At 36.4% G+C, this 14,998-nt stretch overlaps 2 protein-coding genes across 7 annotated transcripts in view; both read right to left on the reverse strand.

Annotated features, from left to right (window-relative positions):
* Positions 1 to 1,043: 1,043 nt before the first annotated feature.
* On the reverse strand, positions 1,044 to 3,793 carry c22h1orf52 (chromosome 22 C1orf52 homolog). The gene is made up of 3 exons (XM_051881220.1): positions 3,400 to 3,793; positions 2,703 to 2,916; positions 1,044 to 1,498 (listed from the first exon to the last, which is right to left on the reverse strand). Exons 1-3 carry the CDS (start codon positions 3,676 to 3,678, stop codon positions 1,347 to 1,349), a joined length of 645 nt encoding a protein of 214 aa, XP_051737180.1. The 5' UTR covers positions 3,679 to 3,793; the 3' UTR covers positions 1,044 to 1,346.
* A 303-nt stretch (positions 3,794 to 4,096) lies between these two features.
* ddah1 (dimethylarginine dimethylaminohydrolase 1) overlaps positions 4,097 to 14,998 on the reverse strand; it is a 60,395-nt gene continuing 49,493 nt past the window's right edge. For all 6 annotated transcript variants that reach the window (XM_051881214.1, XM_051881219.1, XM_051881213.1 and 3 more), the window contains 4 exons: positions 14,303 to 14,376; positions 13,511 to 13,630; positions 9,247 to 9,390; positions 4,097 to 6,740 (listed from right to left, as the gene is read on the reverse strand). In XM_051881214.1, the coding sequence (XP_051737174.1) occupies positions 6,624 to 6,740; positions 9,247 to 9,390; positions 13,511 to 13,630; positions 14,303 to 14,376 (455 nt within the window). In that variant the 3' untranslated portion in view covers positions 4,097 to 6,623. The remainder of the gene's footprint in view (positions 6,741 to 9,246; positions 9,391 to 13,510; positions 13,631 to 14,302; positions 14,377 to 14,998) is intronic.

Raw genomic sequence — 14,998 nt, forward strand, 5'->3', positions numbered from 1 at the left:
CTGCATATTTACCTGTTTCATGTCCACAGGAGACGACAGAATTCCCTGGAATCCCTCTGATCATTTCATGCTCCGAGGAGAAAAATTACGGACACTTTTTTCATCCTTCAGCCTGCGGGAAAACAGATTCAGCTGCACAAAAAGCCTCTAGTGACAGCTGGAGTGAGACACATTTCAGATATGATGAGACATTTGATCATTAAGACATTCAAAAATGTTTTGAAACATCACTGTAGCTTTACTATGGTAAAATGTACTGAATGATACAAAATCACATTTATACAAACAATACTTTGGTATTACCATTGTGCAAGGTCTAAAAAAACATGATATTACCATGATATCACCAAAAAACCCCACTACTATTGGGATAATCATTGTAGAAAACAAAAAGCTGCTGATTAAATATTTGAGAGCGTAACTAAACAAAAATTATTTACTATAGAATTTTCTTCATGCTATTCATTTTCATATTTAAAAATGCCTGATGATTCCAGGTTTTCTGTGAGAGTGGGAAGCCACTTTGGAAGATCAAATCTTATTCAGTGTCGCCACCTAGTGACAGTATAATATCAGTACAAACACACACTCAGTTTCCATGTTTTATGAGCATTTTCCATAGACATGATGATTTTTGTACTGTACAAACTGTATATTCTCTCCCCTACCCTAAACCTCGTCACAGAAAACATTCTGCAATTTTACATGTTCAGGAAACATCATTTAGTGTGATTTATAAGCCGTTTTTCTCATGGGGACCAAAAATGCCCCACAAAGACAAGAATATTGCCATCTTTCTGGGGACATTTTGTCCTCATAATGTAGGGTTTACCAGGACCACACACACACATATAGATACACACTCAAACACACACACATATGGATACACACTCAAACACACCCATATAGATACACACACACACAAACATATAGATACACACACACACACACACACACACACACACACTCTCTCACACAGACACACTCACACACAAATACACACACACACACACACACACTATATGAGAGACACAAACAGAGACTCAGAGAGAAGGATTTTATCCATTTGAGAATCTACAAATCATTGGAAACATACAAGAAACATCAAACCAAAATAACCATTAGAGAATGTTCTTTACAAGCTATAAATTTACAGTTGAAATCAAACTTGACGTCTAAAACACAAACACGTCATTAAACAAAGCTGCGCGGAATCATCCTAAACTCATTCCCTTTACACGTGGACATGATATGGGAATAATACATGTAAAATGTCCCAGACTCGTGATGATTCCCGACAGGTACAGATTAAAATAAACGGAGCGGGGTGAATCTGCACACACGCTTCAATCGGCACACTGTCGGAGGATCCGCTTCTCCTCCTCCACAAAGTTCTTATCTGACGTGGCCTGTCCGATGTCCCGCTTTCTCTTCTCCTTCTGCTGAAATGTTTCCACGTGACGTTTCTTAGCAGACTTCTTCATCGATTCTTCGTCATCTGTGATGATAAAGAGTGTCAAACACTTCAGTAATCAGAGGGATGGATGGATGGATAGATAGATAGATAGATAGATAATTGAATATATGGATGGATGGATGATAGATGGATAGACAGATGGATAATTGGATATATGGATAGATGGATGGATGAATGGATGGATGGATGGATGGATAGATAGATGATGGATAGATGGATATATAGATGGATGATGGATATATGGATATATGGATAGACAGATGGATATATAGATAGATGAATGGATGATGGACAGATGATAGATAGATAGATAGATAGACAGATAGATGAATGGATGGATGATAGATTATGGAAGGATGGATGGATGGATGGATGGATAGATAGATATATAGAGGGATGGATGGATGGATGGATGGATAGATGATAGATAGATAGACAGACAGACAGACAGAGAGACAGACAGACAGACAGATAGACAGATAGAGAGATAGATAGACAGACAGACAGACAGATAGATAGATAGATAGACAGATAGATAGAGATAGACAGACAGATAGATAGACAGATAGATAGATAGATAGATAGATAGACAGACAGATAGACAGACAGACAGACAGACAGACAGATAGAGAGACAGATAGACAGACAGACAGATAGACAGACAGATAGATAGACAGATAGATAGACAGATAGATAGAGAGATAGAGAGACAGATAGATAGATAGATAGATAGATAGATAGACAGACAGACAGATAATGATAGATGGATGATGGATAGATGGATGAATGGATGGATAGATAGATAGATAGATAGATAGATATATGGTAGATGGATGATGGATAGATGATGGATATTTAGATAGATAGATAGATAGATAGATAGATAGATAGACGATAACAGATGGATGATGGATAGATGGATGGATAGATGATGGATAGATGGATATATAGATCGATAGATGATGGTAGATGGATAGATGGATATATAGATGGATATTTAGATAGATAGAGGGATGGATGGATGGATGATGGATGGATAGATGACAGATAGATGGATATTTAGATAGACAGATAGATGAATGGATGGATGATAGATTATGGAAGGATGGATGGATGGATGGATGATGGATGGTGGATAGATGGATAGATAGATATAGATAGATGGATGATGGATATTTAGATGGATAGATAGATAGAGTGAGTCTGTCAGTGAGTTGGTCGTTACCAGAGTCCGGCTGCTGTGGCTCCTCCTCCTCCGGCAGGAACTGGGCGGGGCCGCGGTTGGCTTGAGGGGCGTCGTCTCCGTTGTCCTCGTACACATTGGACCATTTGATGGCCATGTCCATCCCAGCAGGAGGCCCTTTCTTCTTCTCCTCCGTCACGTACGTCTGTGGAGGAGGAACGGCGTTGTTCTTCCACATCTTGAACGGCTTCGGAGCCTGAAACATTTGAGAGTTTTACAGCTAAACTATTATTAATCTTCCAGATTGAATGATTTCACTCAAATGGCCTATAAATTATGATAAATACTAAATATGTTTGAAAAGTACTGATTCATGGAATTATTCAATAATAACACCACAAGTTGTATTATTTTTTACTAAATACTTCAATCACAATTATATATAATCATTTATTTGATTCATTTCTTATATATATATTATTATTTTATAATCCCATTAATCTAACCTCAAAATTGTTCAAATGGAATAAATCTAACAAATGTTGATGTTTATATAAAAAGTCAAGGTTAATAAGAGCATAATCATTTAATAAATATGTTGAGATGATGTTCAGTGGCATCTATGATCAAGAGGGAAATTCAAGTAAACTAATGTACTATTAATTAGTGTTATATAATTAAATATCTTAAAAGGAACATCTTTAATGTCATGTGTATGGATCGCGAGTGTCAGACTGACCTCTTCTGGCGCTTTGACGGTTCTTCTGTCCCAGTCGATGACTTTATTCAGCGGGTTATAGAGGAACGCGGGTTTGCTGACGGATCGGAACAGATCGTCCGGTTTCGGCAGCGGTTCGGCGGCTCGTTTGCGGCTCTGCGGGTTGGAAGATCCGGACGGTTCCGGTTCGCCGCGGCTCTTCTTACTGGACTCATGACTGTCCGAATCACTGCTGCTGTCGCTCAGATCATCAAAACCCATGAAGAAATTACGGCCCTCTGTATTCTTCTCATCGCTCATGGTGGAAGAAGACGAGAAAGGCTGTCGGATTCAATGATTTTGGGTTGATTCGGAACCGCAGATCAATAACAACTAAACAACAGCCGCCATGTTGAATTAGGCGCGCGCTGATGATGTAACAGAATACAGTATACAGAATAAAAGTACTTTAAAGAACGAAAAAAAGGACTCCAAAGAATGGCGTGACAGACATAATAATAATAGAACATAGTTTTCAATTTAAAGGTTTATTTTCAAATAAAATATCTGCCGTTGAAGTAGACTGCGTTGTCACGTGTTACCCGTTACATTTCATAACGCTCGTCAGGTCGGACCAATCCCAGCCATTTGTGATTATTGGATGAGGCATTTTAAATTAATCTTTCTATCTAGCTATCATCAAAAATATATTTGGACACTGACAACACTCAACATGTAATGTATTTGCATTCACAAGCTGCTTTATTTAACAAACCCAACAAAATCATCACAAATGCACAGTGTTAAAGGGATCATGGCACATACAAATCACAGATCTAAAAGGTCCTGAGTCACACACCTATCAAACAAGTGGGAAAATACAAGAAAATACTGCAGACAGAATCCTTTTTTTTAGATGATGACAGATTTCTATGAAAGCCATTTCCACCACACAATCATGCTTTTGTAAATCATAAATTTGACAAATTATGGCATACTAAGTCACATTTCTGATGTGAACTCGCATACTAAGTCATAATTATGAGATTGACTTAAAAAGTCAAAATGATGACTAAGTCGAATTTATGACTTAAAATGTCATAATTACGATATAAAAAGTCGAAATTATGACAAAAAGTCAATTATGACAGTCATAATTTTGACTTTTTAATCTTAATTATGACTTGTCAATATCGACTTTATCTTATAATTTCTATTTTGCCTATGCCATAATTGTGACATGATAGTAGTATGATAATTTAACAATTTATGTCATAAATATGACAGAAAAAGTCAAAATTATATATCATGTAGTCATAATTTTGACTTTTTACCAAGGCTTTCTTTGTGTGGTGGAACCTTCCAGATATGAGATGGTCTCTTTTTTAGGATGATGACAGACTTCAGCATGAATTTGCTGTCCAGATGAGGAAAACTCTTCATGAGGAAACACGGAATTCTTTCAGGATGAGCAGATGGTTGAACTAGTAAACACTGCTTTCTTGTGATATCATACAGTGTGACTTTGAATCGTTACGATCTGCTGAGGTAACGGCAGAATATTTTTTACAAGTGTCTTTCTGGCAGAGAAATAATGATAACGTATTTTGCAAAGCATCCAGGAGATAAAGAATAAGATGTCGTAATATGATGACAGCCCCGCGCTCTTTCATCGCGGCATATAATTCACATTTTTATAAAATGCGGCAAAAGTGTTTAACGGTCGTCATCGTAAAAGTGTTGTTAGCTACAACTGTAAATCCTGTTATATGGCTACTGGACCGCGTCTCTGAGCTTTAAATCTCCTTTTTCTCTTCAGCAGGAGAAATAAACCGATGCATTACCACAGAGTTTGAATCTGTCTCTTCACAGAATACTAAATCACTTAAAAAATAAAATCGTAAAGGTCGCTAAACTGCGACTGAGGCGGTGTTTGTCAAAGCTTGTCAGATTAGCAACTTTAGCTAATTGTCACACGCAGAAAGCGCCACCAGAAACACAAAAAGCTCTTCATCTCTGGTGTTTTTAATATCACAGCATGACAACAGACTTCAAGTAAACCCGAAACCAGTACATGAGCTAAATCGGACTCGCCAGCTAACAAAAATATGTTCTGAGAAGGTTTTGCTAATGTTCCCATTAAGTTATGAAGACCTTATCTGAACGTACAAAACGTTTTTTCTTGGTGGAAACATTCAGTTTTATCATTCTGCAAACATGGAAATGTTTCTTGTTTCCCGAACATTCTGAAACTAGTAGTAACATTTAAAAAATGTTAGATAATACTTTTTAGTAGGCCTATAAATAATGTTATTAAAGACCAGATAACTTTGAATGAACATTTTATTAATGTTACCATTTGTTCATAACATTGAGAAACCTTACCAGAACGTGTTAGCTGGGTCACTATTATTTATACTGAAAAATTTGTAATTCTTTCCTGAATTGTTTACATGATTAGAATTAGCGTCCCAAATGCTTGCTCTTTCAGCTAATATTACCCATAAGCCATTGCACTGGATCATTTTTACAGCTGAAGGAATGAAGCAGGTTTCTAAAAGTGAAGGAATGTTTGAAATGGCGTACTACTTTATTTCTCCAGTGTGTAAATATTGCATAGTATGCAAATGTTCTGCATGCATGGAATACCTGGATGAACTGCAATACTGTATCCCACAATGCAATGCCTTCCAATTGATTTTCTATTTCTATTTCATACTGGTTTAGAACGTTTTTTTTGCTTCAATTATTATGGCTTGTTTCACACATCACATCTGCAGTGCGCCTTGTAAAAATACAGTTCAAACGCTCTATAAATCGGTTTATGAATGCAATGCTTTGCAGTTTAGGTCATCTGTGGAGCTCGAGTTCAGTAATTCTGAGTGATTTAAGCAGTTTACAGCAACACTTTGAGGTCTGAGGTTTAGATTAGTGGAGATTTAGATTTTATGATGATCAAAATTGTAATAGTTTTAACTCACTGACCCCTGGCTGGATGATTGACCAATTAAACACTGACTGGACCAGTTAAACCAGCTAAAACCAGCTGAGACCACTTCAGGCCGTTTTATCTGAAGAGAATTTTGCAAGTTAGAAAATTAAATGTACTTTATTTTCCTCACATATTAGAAAAATCGAACATTAACAGGATTGAAAGTATGTTTTTTTTATATTCTCTGTTGTTCCTGACTTTTGAAAAAGCTAATATAAAACTACTTAATTAGAGATAGCAGTGGCTGAGCGACTGTAAATGGCTTCCGGTCGTTTCAGATGTTGTTGTTCTTGCTGAAGAGCACCGAGCAGCAGGTCAGAGCGCCGTCCACCTTCACCTTCTCCTGATTGGACACTGGGATGAGCATGTGATCCTTCAGCTTCTCAAACACCTGCAGCAGGACACACACACACACATCAGATGCTGAACATGTGACGTTTATCATATAAATTCTATAAATTACTGAAAGTTTTCTGAGCACATCATGAAATTATCTTTTTTATTTTAAATAAATTAAAAAATTACATATATATGTATGTGTATATTTAATATTTAAAAATTATATAAATTTTTATTTTAAAATTTCATATATATATACATTTCGCAAATAAAAAAAACAAACAGATGATTACAACTTTACATTTTATGAATCATTACATATAGTTAGATTTTTTGTGCTTTTAGTATAACTGCTGTTTTGAATAAAATTTTATATAAATATTTTAATTATATATATCTATGAAGATATATAAAATTAGTATAATTTTATAAAATGATATAAAAAAGTATTAAAATAAATTTCTTCTTTTATTGTTGAAATAGTTTTTAAAGATAAAAAATATCTATATAAAATATTTAAATAAATTTATTAAGTTTTGGTATTTGGTTAATTTGATCTATATTTTAATTTTATATATAACATTTTAATTACATATATACATTTAAAAATCACTCAATGCATTATTTAAGTATCTGTTCATCCTAATTAATTAATAGCTTTTTGCATTTTAATGAATATATAGAAGCTGTAATATTCCTGAAACTGCTCCAGACGGAACAGATGTGCATTCGGGATGAAGAAGTTGAAGTTAAACTGCATTAAAAACAGAAATGCAGGAATAAACAGTGTTGTAATAAACGCTGTCATTGGGTTTGGTGGATCATGTGACTCGGAGCGCGCAGCTGTGTGTTAAAAGCGAAATGAGCGAGCAGATCTCAGGCGCTGGAGGAGAAACATTACACCATCTCATAAAGAAATGTGTCACTTTATGGAGCTTCTCCAAAAGCCCAGCCGTGTTTTCCTAAGAGTCCTCCAGCTCTCCTGAAAATAACCGCACGCATCTCTGACTCTGGACCGAGACAAGTTTAGACAATCACCTCAACGATTAAACGCTCTGTGACGCCAACATCAACACATCAGTATCACAGTTCTGTCATCATTCACAGCTCTGATCAAACTATCCCATCATTACAGTCCAGTTAGATATATTTTAGTTAGCTGCTTTTAGTATGTTAGTAGTAACTACTGCTTTAAATATTAGTTACAAGGTGCTAATTGCTATATATTTATTAATAAATTAATTTATATTTGTATTTATTTTGAAGTTTTGCTATATATTATCTGTGAATTATCTCAGATTAATAGTATTTGTAACATTATTAAAGTCCCCCTGTGCCAAAAATCAAGTTTTTAATGTTGTTTATATGTCTGTGTGATGTTTTTAATATGCTTTAAGACAAACCATGTGCAAATTACTATGTATTTTCTGTTTAAACTGCAGTGAAAAAAAAAAAATTGCAATCGCAGGTGTTTCTGACGTCACAAACTACCTTAACCAATCACGTCACAATGGGGCGGGGCTTTAGCATATCATTAACTATGACCGCTCTGAAGCAGGAGAGTCTCAAGAGAAGGTTATCCTGGTGTATTTTTCTGTTGATATGAATAATTGAGTACATTATGATGGACTATATTCCTTTCTCCAGTGATTTCTGAGTAGATCAAAGTGTTTCTAATGATACTGATTGTTAAAAGGCAGCCGACTCTGAGATGAAGAGCAGGACATTTAGCAACACATTATTAGCTGTTTGATAATGTAGTCAAGCCAAAGACTAATCATATTAATTATCGTTATGTGTCCGACGTTGTACAGAGCGATACCATTGTGCAGCGTTTACCTCAGTAAGTTGACTGAGTGGATCTCTGAGCTGGCGTGAGTGAGTGGAGGCGGGGCTAATTTGCATATTCATTGATCCGCGTATATTAAATGAGGCAAGGGTGTAGAGTTACATTCAAGCTATTTTAAGGCATGAAGACATTTTTTCACAGAAAAAAAACGTCATTTTGGTGATCAAAGATGAGTTTTAAGGGATAAAATATAATATATATATATATATATATATATATATATGTATTTTTTTTTTAATGGTCGAACAAACTAAACACTAAACTTGTTTAAGGTATTTATCTGAAAATTATTTGGCAAAAAATGCATAGAAAAACAAAGAACAAAAATTACTATTTCGCTGGTTAAATAAGTAAATCTAACTAATATTAAAAATACTATTTATCTGAGCAAATCACTTTACACATACCAAAACTTCAAAATAAATACAAAATTAAATCAATTTATATTTGTATTTTTAGTTTTGATGCCAAATACAATATACACCTAATCTTCAGTATAATTATAAACGCATTAACAAATGAAATTAATTAAATTATTTCTATGCGCATCAGGAATTTTTGTTTTATTTGTGAAATTATATATATATATACACACACACACTTATCTTTGTCTGTTTTAATTGAGATATTAGTGATATAACATAGACAACGTCGTGTTGTGTGTGTGTGTGTGTGTGTGTGTGTGTGTGTGTGTGTGTGTGTGTGTGACCTTGGCGCTCTCAGGAAACTCCTCCGGTGTGCAGTGCAGCAGGACGTCTCCTTTTCCCGGCAGCTTCATGTAGACGCAGTTTGCAGCCAAATCATCAGGAACCGTCAGTTTATCATATTTATGATCACTCATCTGCTGCATGATCTACACACACACACACACACACACAGAGAGAGAGAGAGAGAGAGACAGACAGGTGAAAGCTCAATACAAACAATATGCTACAATACTGCAATAAACTTAAATAAAATAAAATAACAAACTTAGATAAAATAAAATGACTAACATCAACAATGGATTTCAGGGAAAAAATAAAAAACTAATAAAATAAAAAATTTCCTGCAAATAATAACGGACTGAACACGCATACACACACTCGCAATGACACTTCTGTCTGTTCAAAACCACACACACACACACTCACACACACACACTCACAGTCTAATTCCTCAGTAATCTATAATAAGCGACTCTTTTAATGAGTAAACCAGAACGCATTAAATCTGCCTTAAACCTCCATCTGCAGCCGTATAAAATCAAGCATAATTACAGCGAGGGTGACGCCACACACAATGAAGCGTTTAGCAGCTAACTATTGTAATGTCTGTAAATGACGCTCCTAAAATCTCTAAATTTAGAGTGAGAATGAAGCTGAACCGCAGAGAAAATCACCAGTGTTACTGCCACTGTTATGAGATGCACAAAACCTTCATAATAATAAAAGTGAAACGTGTGTGAGAGCTCAAGCTGACGGGACTCCACCAGTAGAGGGCGACGTTAAACTAAAGACATGATGAATAAGGAAAGAAGGACACAAGCTGGTTTGACTGTAAGAAACTCTAATTCAGTAGCATGCTAGTATGCAAGTTCAAACATACACTATCCATTTTATTTAGTATACTAGATAATTTAGTGCATCCCAGATCATTAGCATGCTAAAGGTGTGCATTACATACTATTTCTGATGTATTTATGAAGTATGCATTAGTGCATGCTGTGTAGTATTGCATAATCACAACATTAAGTCAATATTTTAGATCCTTGCAACTATTTATTCAATTAATGTGTGCATTCACATTTTCTACAGGCCATTTAATGTGTGTAGTACATCTCAAAACTTGCATACTTACTTCATACACACTATACACCAGTGAAGTACATATATTTAGTATGTACTAAAAGTGTGTGAATCATTTGCAGACGCATGCATTTCAAATTCAGTCTTGCACACTATCCATTCCATATAGTATACTAGATTAGTGCATCCCAGATCATTAGCATGCTGAAGGTGTGTATTACATACTATTTCTGATGTATTTATGAAGTATGCATCTGTGCAGTCACACTGTGACTATACATATTCATCTATTTATGTAATTCATGTGTACATTCACATTTTCTACAAGTCATTAATGAAGTATAAGGTAATTTAATGTGTGTAGTACTTCTCAAAACATGCATACTTGCTTCCTACACACTACACACCAGTGAAGTACATATATTTAGTATGCAGAAGTGTGCAAATCAGATGCAGATGAATATGATGCACGCATTTCAAATTTAGTCTTACACACTATCCATTCTATACAGTATAGAATATTAAATTAGTGCATCCCAGATCATTAGCATGCCAAAGGTGTGCGTTACATACTATTTCTGATGTATTTATGAAGTATGCATCTGTGCAGTCAGACTGTGATTATACATTTTCATCTATTTAATTAATGTGAGCATTCACATTTTCTACAGGTCATTAATGAAGAATAAGGTCATTTAATGTGTAGTACATCTACATTGCATACTGGACACTTGCATACTACATACTACACACTAGTACAGTGTATATACTTAGTATGTATTAGAAGTGCAAATCATTTGCAGATCAATATGTGACACATGCATTTCAAATTCAGTCTTACACACTACATTCTATTTAGTATACTAGATTAATTAATGCATCCCAGATTAGCATGCCAAAGGTGTGCATTACATACTATTTCTGATGTATTTATGAAGTGTGCATCTGTGCATACTGTGTAGTATTGCATAATCACAATAATACATCAATAATTTAGATCCATGCAACTATTTATTAAATTAATGTGTGCAATCACATTTTCTACAGGTTTAGTACATCTCTAATCTTGCATACTTGCTTCCAACACACTACACACCAGTGAAGTACATATATTTAGTATGCAGAAGTGTGTGAATCAGATGCAGATCAATATTTGGTGCACGCATTTCAAATTACAGTCTTACACACTATCCATTCTATAGTGTATAGTATACTAGATAAGTGCATCCCAGATCATTAGCATGCTAAAGATGTGCATTACATACTATTTCTGATGTATTTATGAAGTATGCATCTGTGCAGTTGGACTGTGACTATACATTTTCATCTAATTATTTAATTCATGTGTGCATTCACATTTTCTACAGGTCATTAATGTAGTATAAGGTCATTTAATGTGTAGTACATCTGAAAACTTGCATACTGACTAAGAACGTATATTTAGTATGTACTAGAAGAAGCGTGCGAATCAGATGCAGATCAACATGAGTTGAATGCACGTTTTTCTGTCCTAAGCGTGTCAAAATGTGCATGTATGTATATGTTTGTCTGTCTACGATTATGTAAATTCAGACCTTTTCTGCCTATTTCCATAGAAAATGCCTGACGCCATTACAGTTCCAACTTTAACACCTGTAATCACAAAAACTGCATGGATACAGGCCAGATCCACATGTGATTAAACTCTGTGCTAACACGCGTCCGAATACCTCTCCAGACATGAAGGGGAATGTTGAATCCCTGCTGGGAATCTGGGAATGAGCCAAAGCAACACAGAAAGAGGGATGGATAAATCGGCTTGAACGATAAGGAAATTTTGGCACTACATTAACGATTTCCATGACGATGGTTTTCATGTTTGTCCTGATCCCACAAAATCCAGAAGTTCCAGTGCCAACTCCTGATCCGAATCTGATCAAGAACGAACGTCACAGAACAGCCCGTTGTCATTAGACCGGAGATCCGGACGCTGGAGGAATGAAGCGCATTAAAAATGGAGAAAGCTTTTGGACTCGTCGTGTTTATCAAGCCAAAAATCAAACTCTGGAATGTTTAATGCATTTATAAGATTTTGCTCCCTGTATATAAATATATATATATATATATATATATATATAATTATAAACTAAATAAACATAAATGCCATATCAGATGAATGATTTATTTCAATCATGACAGCTCTCAGAATAGTTTTAGCATGTTATTGAATATGGCATTGTTACAGTATTTGGTCTTGGCAGACTAGATCTGCTGCTGCTGCTGCTGATTATTGCTGCTGCTGATGATTATTTCTGCTGCTGCTGATTATTGCTGCTGCTACTGTTGATTATTTCTTCTGCTACTATTGATTATTGCTGCTGCTGCTGATTATTGCTGCTGCTGCTTCTGCTACTGCGGTTTTATTGCTGCTGCTACTGTTGATTATTGCTGCTGCTGCTGATGATTATTTCTGCTGCTACTGTTGATTATTTCTTCTGCTACTATTGATTATTGCTGCTGCTGCTTCTGCTACTGCGGTTTTATTGCTGCTGCTGCTGTTGATTATTGCTGCTGCTACTGTTGATTATTGCTGCTGCTGCTGTTGATTATTGCTGCTGCTACTGTTGATTATTGCTGCTGCTTCTGCTACTATTGATTATTGCTGCTGCTGATGATGATTATTTCTGCTGATGATAATTATTGCTGCTTTTGCTACTGCTGATTGTTGCTGCCACTGCTAGTGTTAATTATTGCTGCTACAGTTGACTATTGCTGCTGCAGAGCAAGTATGGACTTGCTACTGCTTAAAGACACACAGACATGCTGCTGTGAGCATGTTATTTTACATGCTGCTGCTGCATATATAGACAGATAGAAATCCCGTAGCAGATCTAGGCAGGTGGAGCTGGAGGAGGTGGAGGGGTTTAGAGGAACTCTGATAGCGCTGCAGGACTAGATTACAGCAAACACTGTATAGCAAACACTGAACACCTTCAGTGTTCAGTATTTCAACTGCCTGTTGTCAATTATTTAATTCTCTTAATTCTAGTTTTGATAAGTGTGCCTTTAAGTTGAACCATCTGAATTTAAAGTTGACCAACCATTTACCGTCATCCCTGCATCAAAAGCTTTGTCTCTACTGCAGTCCAGGCTTGCTGTAAATTTTAGATAAGTAGTTTTTTTGGACACATTCAGGTGTGTTTATACCTTCAGGGCTTTCTGGGCAGCTTCGCTGGATCCGATTGCAATGAGATCTGGTCCGGCCATGCTGCAGAAACTCTTCAGATGGAGACAGCCCTGTACGGGAACCGTGGACACAGCATAGTCCTGTAACAATTGGGAGATACATCAGCACAAAAGCATTTTGGCTCTGACTGGAAAAAACATTTGCTCATAAAAACAGAATGAAAAAATTGAGTACTCCAAATAAACTACTAGCGCATTAGCTCAGCTGGTAAATAAAGTGGAAAAAATTGTTTGCTTATTGGAAAAAGACACCTAAAGCGCACCAGACTTTGGAAAGGGAAGACAATTTGCTCAGGGATTCTTGAGGAGAGAACAAGGGAACCTTTCTGTGGAGAGTATGAATGTATTTACAAACACTGCTCTCAGTGGTACTATGAGCACGTTCAACAAGTATCTCTGCTTTCACTTTAGCGACCCGGGCGACTTTGTACAGCTGCCTGGTTAAAAGTTTCCATAAGCCATAAGCGTGTGAATGATAAGGAGCTGCAGGCATCTTCAAGCTCGTTTGCAGATCCTTACGAAATCATGACGTTAAAAGCATCTGTGACATTAACAAAGAATGCTCTGTTCTTACAACAAGCTTTTGATTTTCATTCAGAAATCAGAGTTCGCGGTTGACGGGGTCCATGGCCTGCAGAACCAGCTTTTCTGAAAACAAACATCCCAGCTGGGGCTTATTCTGATCCACACTAAATACTGAGAGTCTGATTATGTAGAGAACAGTATAATAGATAGATAGATAGATAGACTCACCTTAAATGTGTCGGCCAGGATCTCCGCTCCTCTCTGATTGGTCCTCTTGGATAATCCCACGAAGAACTCTCTACCTGAACACCAGAACACACATTTACATTCACTTCCAGAAGAAGCGGCAGGAGCTAATCTGCTGACAGGTATTAACTGAAGCTTGTCTAGACTACAATTTGGATTTTATCTGTTTTCCGTCATTGATCAAAGGAGACCAAACTCAATTGCAGTGAGAAGTTAGTTAAAGCTTCTTAATGACTCTCTGGGTTCATTTGGTTCAACTCTACATCAGTGCCACTGAACCTTCTGATCTAAGGCCAGTGAGAAGCTTTATCAACGTTTGGCTGTATAAAAAGACTCTCTCCGAGTCGTATGACTTTATGTTCCATTTAAATGGTGATCTGAGATCAGTTTCTCACATATTCTGGTGTAATAGTTCAGGTCTGCACGTCAATAGTTCTGGTCTGATCTGCGAACAGAGTAACGTGACACTTGAATCCAGAACAGTAGCCACTAAACGTTTTACACAGGAGATACGAGCTTCTTGACGCCAGAAGGAAATGTTTCTGGCCGGGAACGACTCCAGTCGAACGTCTCCAGACTCAATTAGGTGTACGGCTGCAGTTTTCCATCCACCGCTAAAGGTGACCCATATTCAATCCGAGGAACCAAGCAAACACAATGTACATTTCCACAGCGTCT

Source organism: Ctenopharyngodon idella, chromosome 22 (assembly GCF_019924925.1).
Source record: "Ctenopharyngodon idella isolate HZGC_01 chromosome 22, HZGC01, whole genome shotgun sequence".
Lineage (NCBI taxonomy): Eukaryota > Metazoa > Chordata > Actinopteri > Cypriniformes > Xenocyprididae > Ctenopharyngodon > Ctenopharyngodon idella.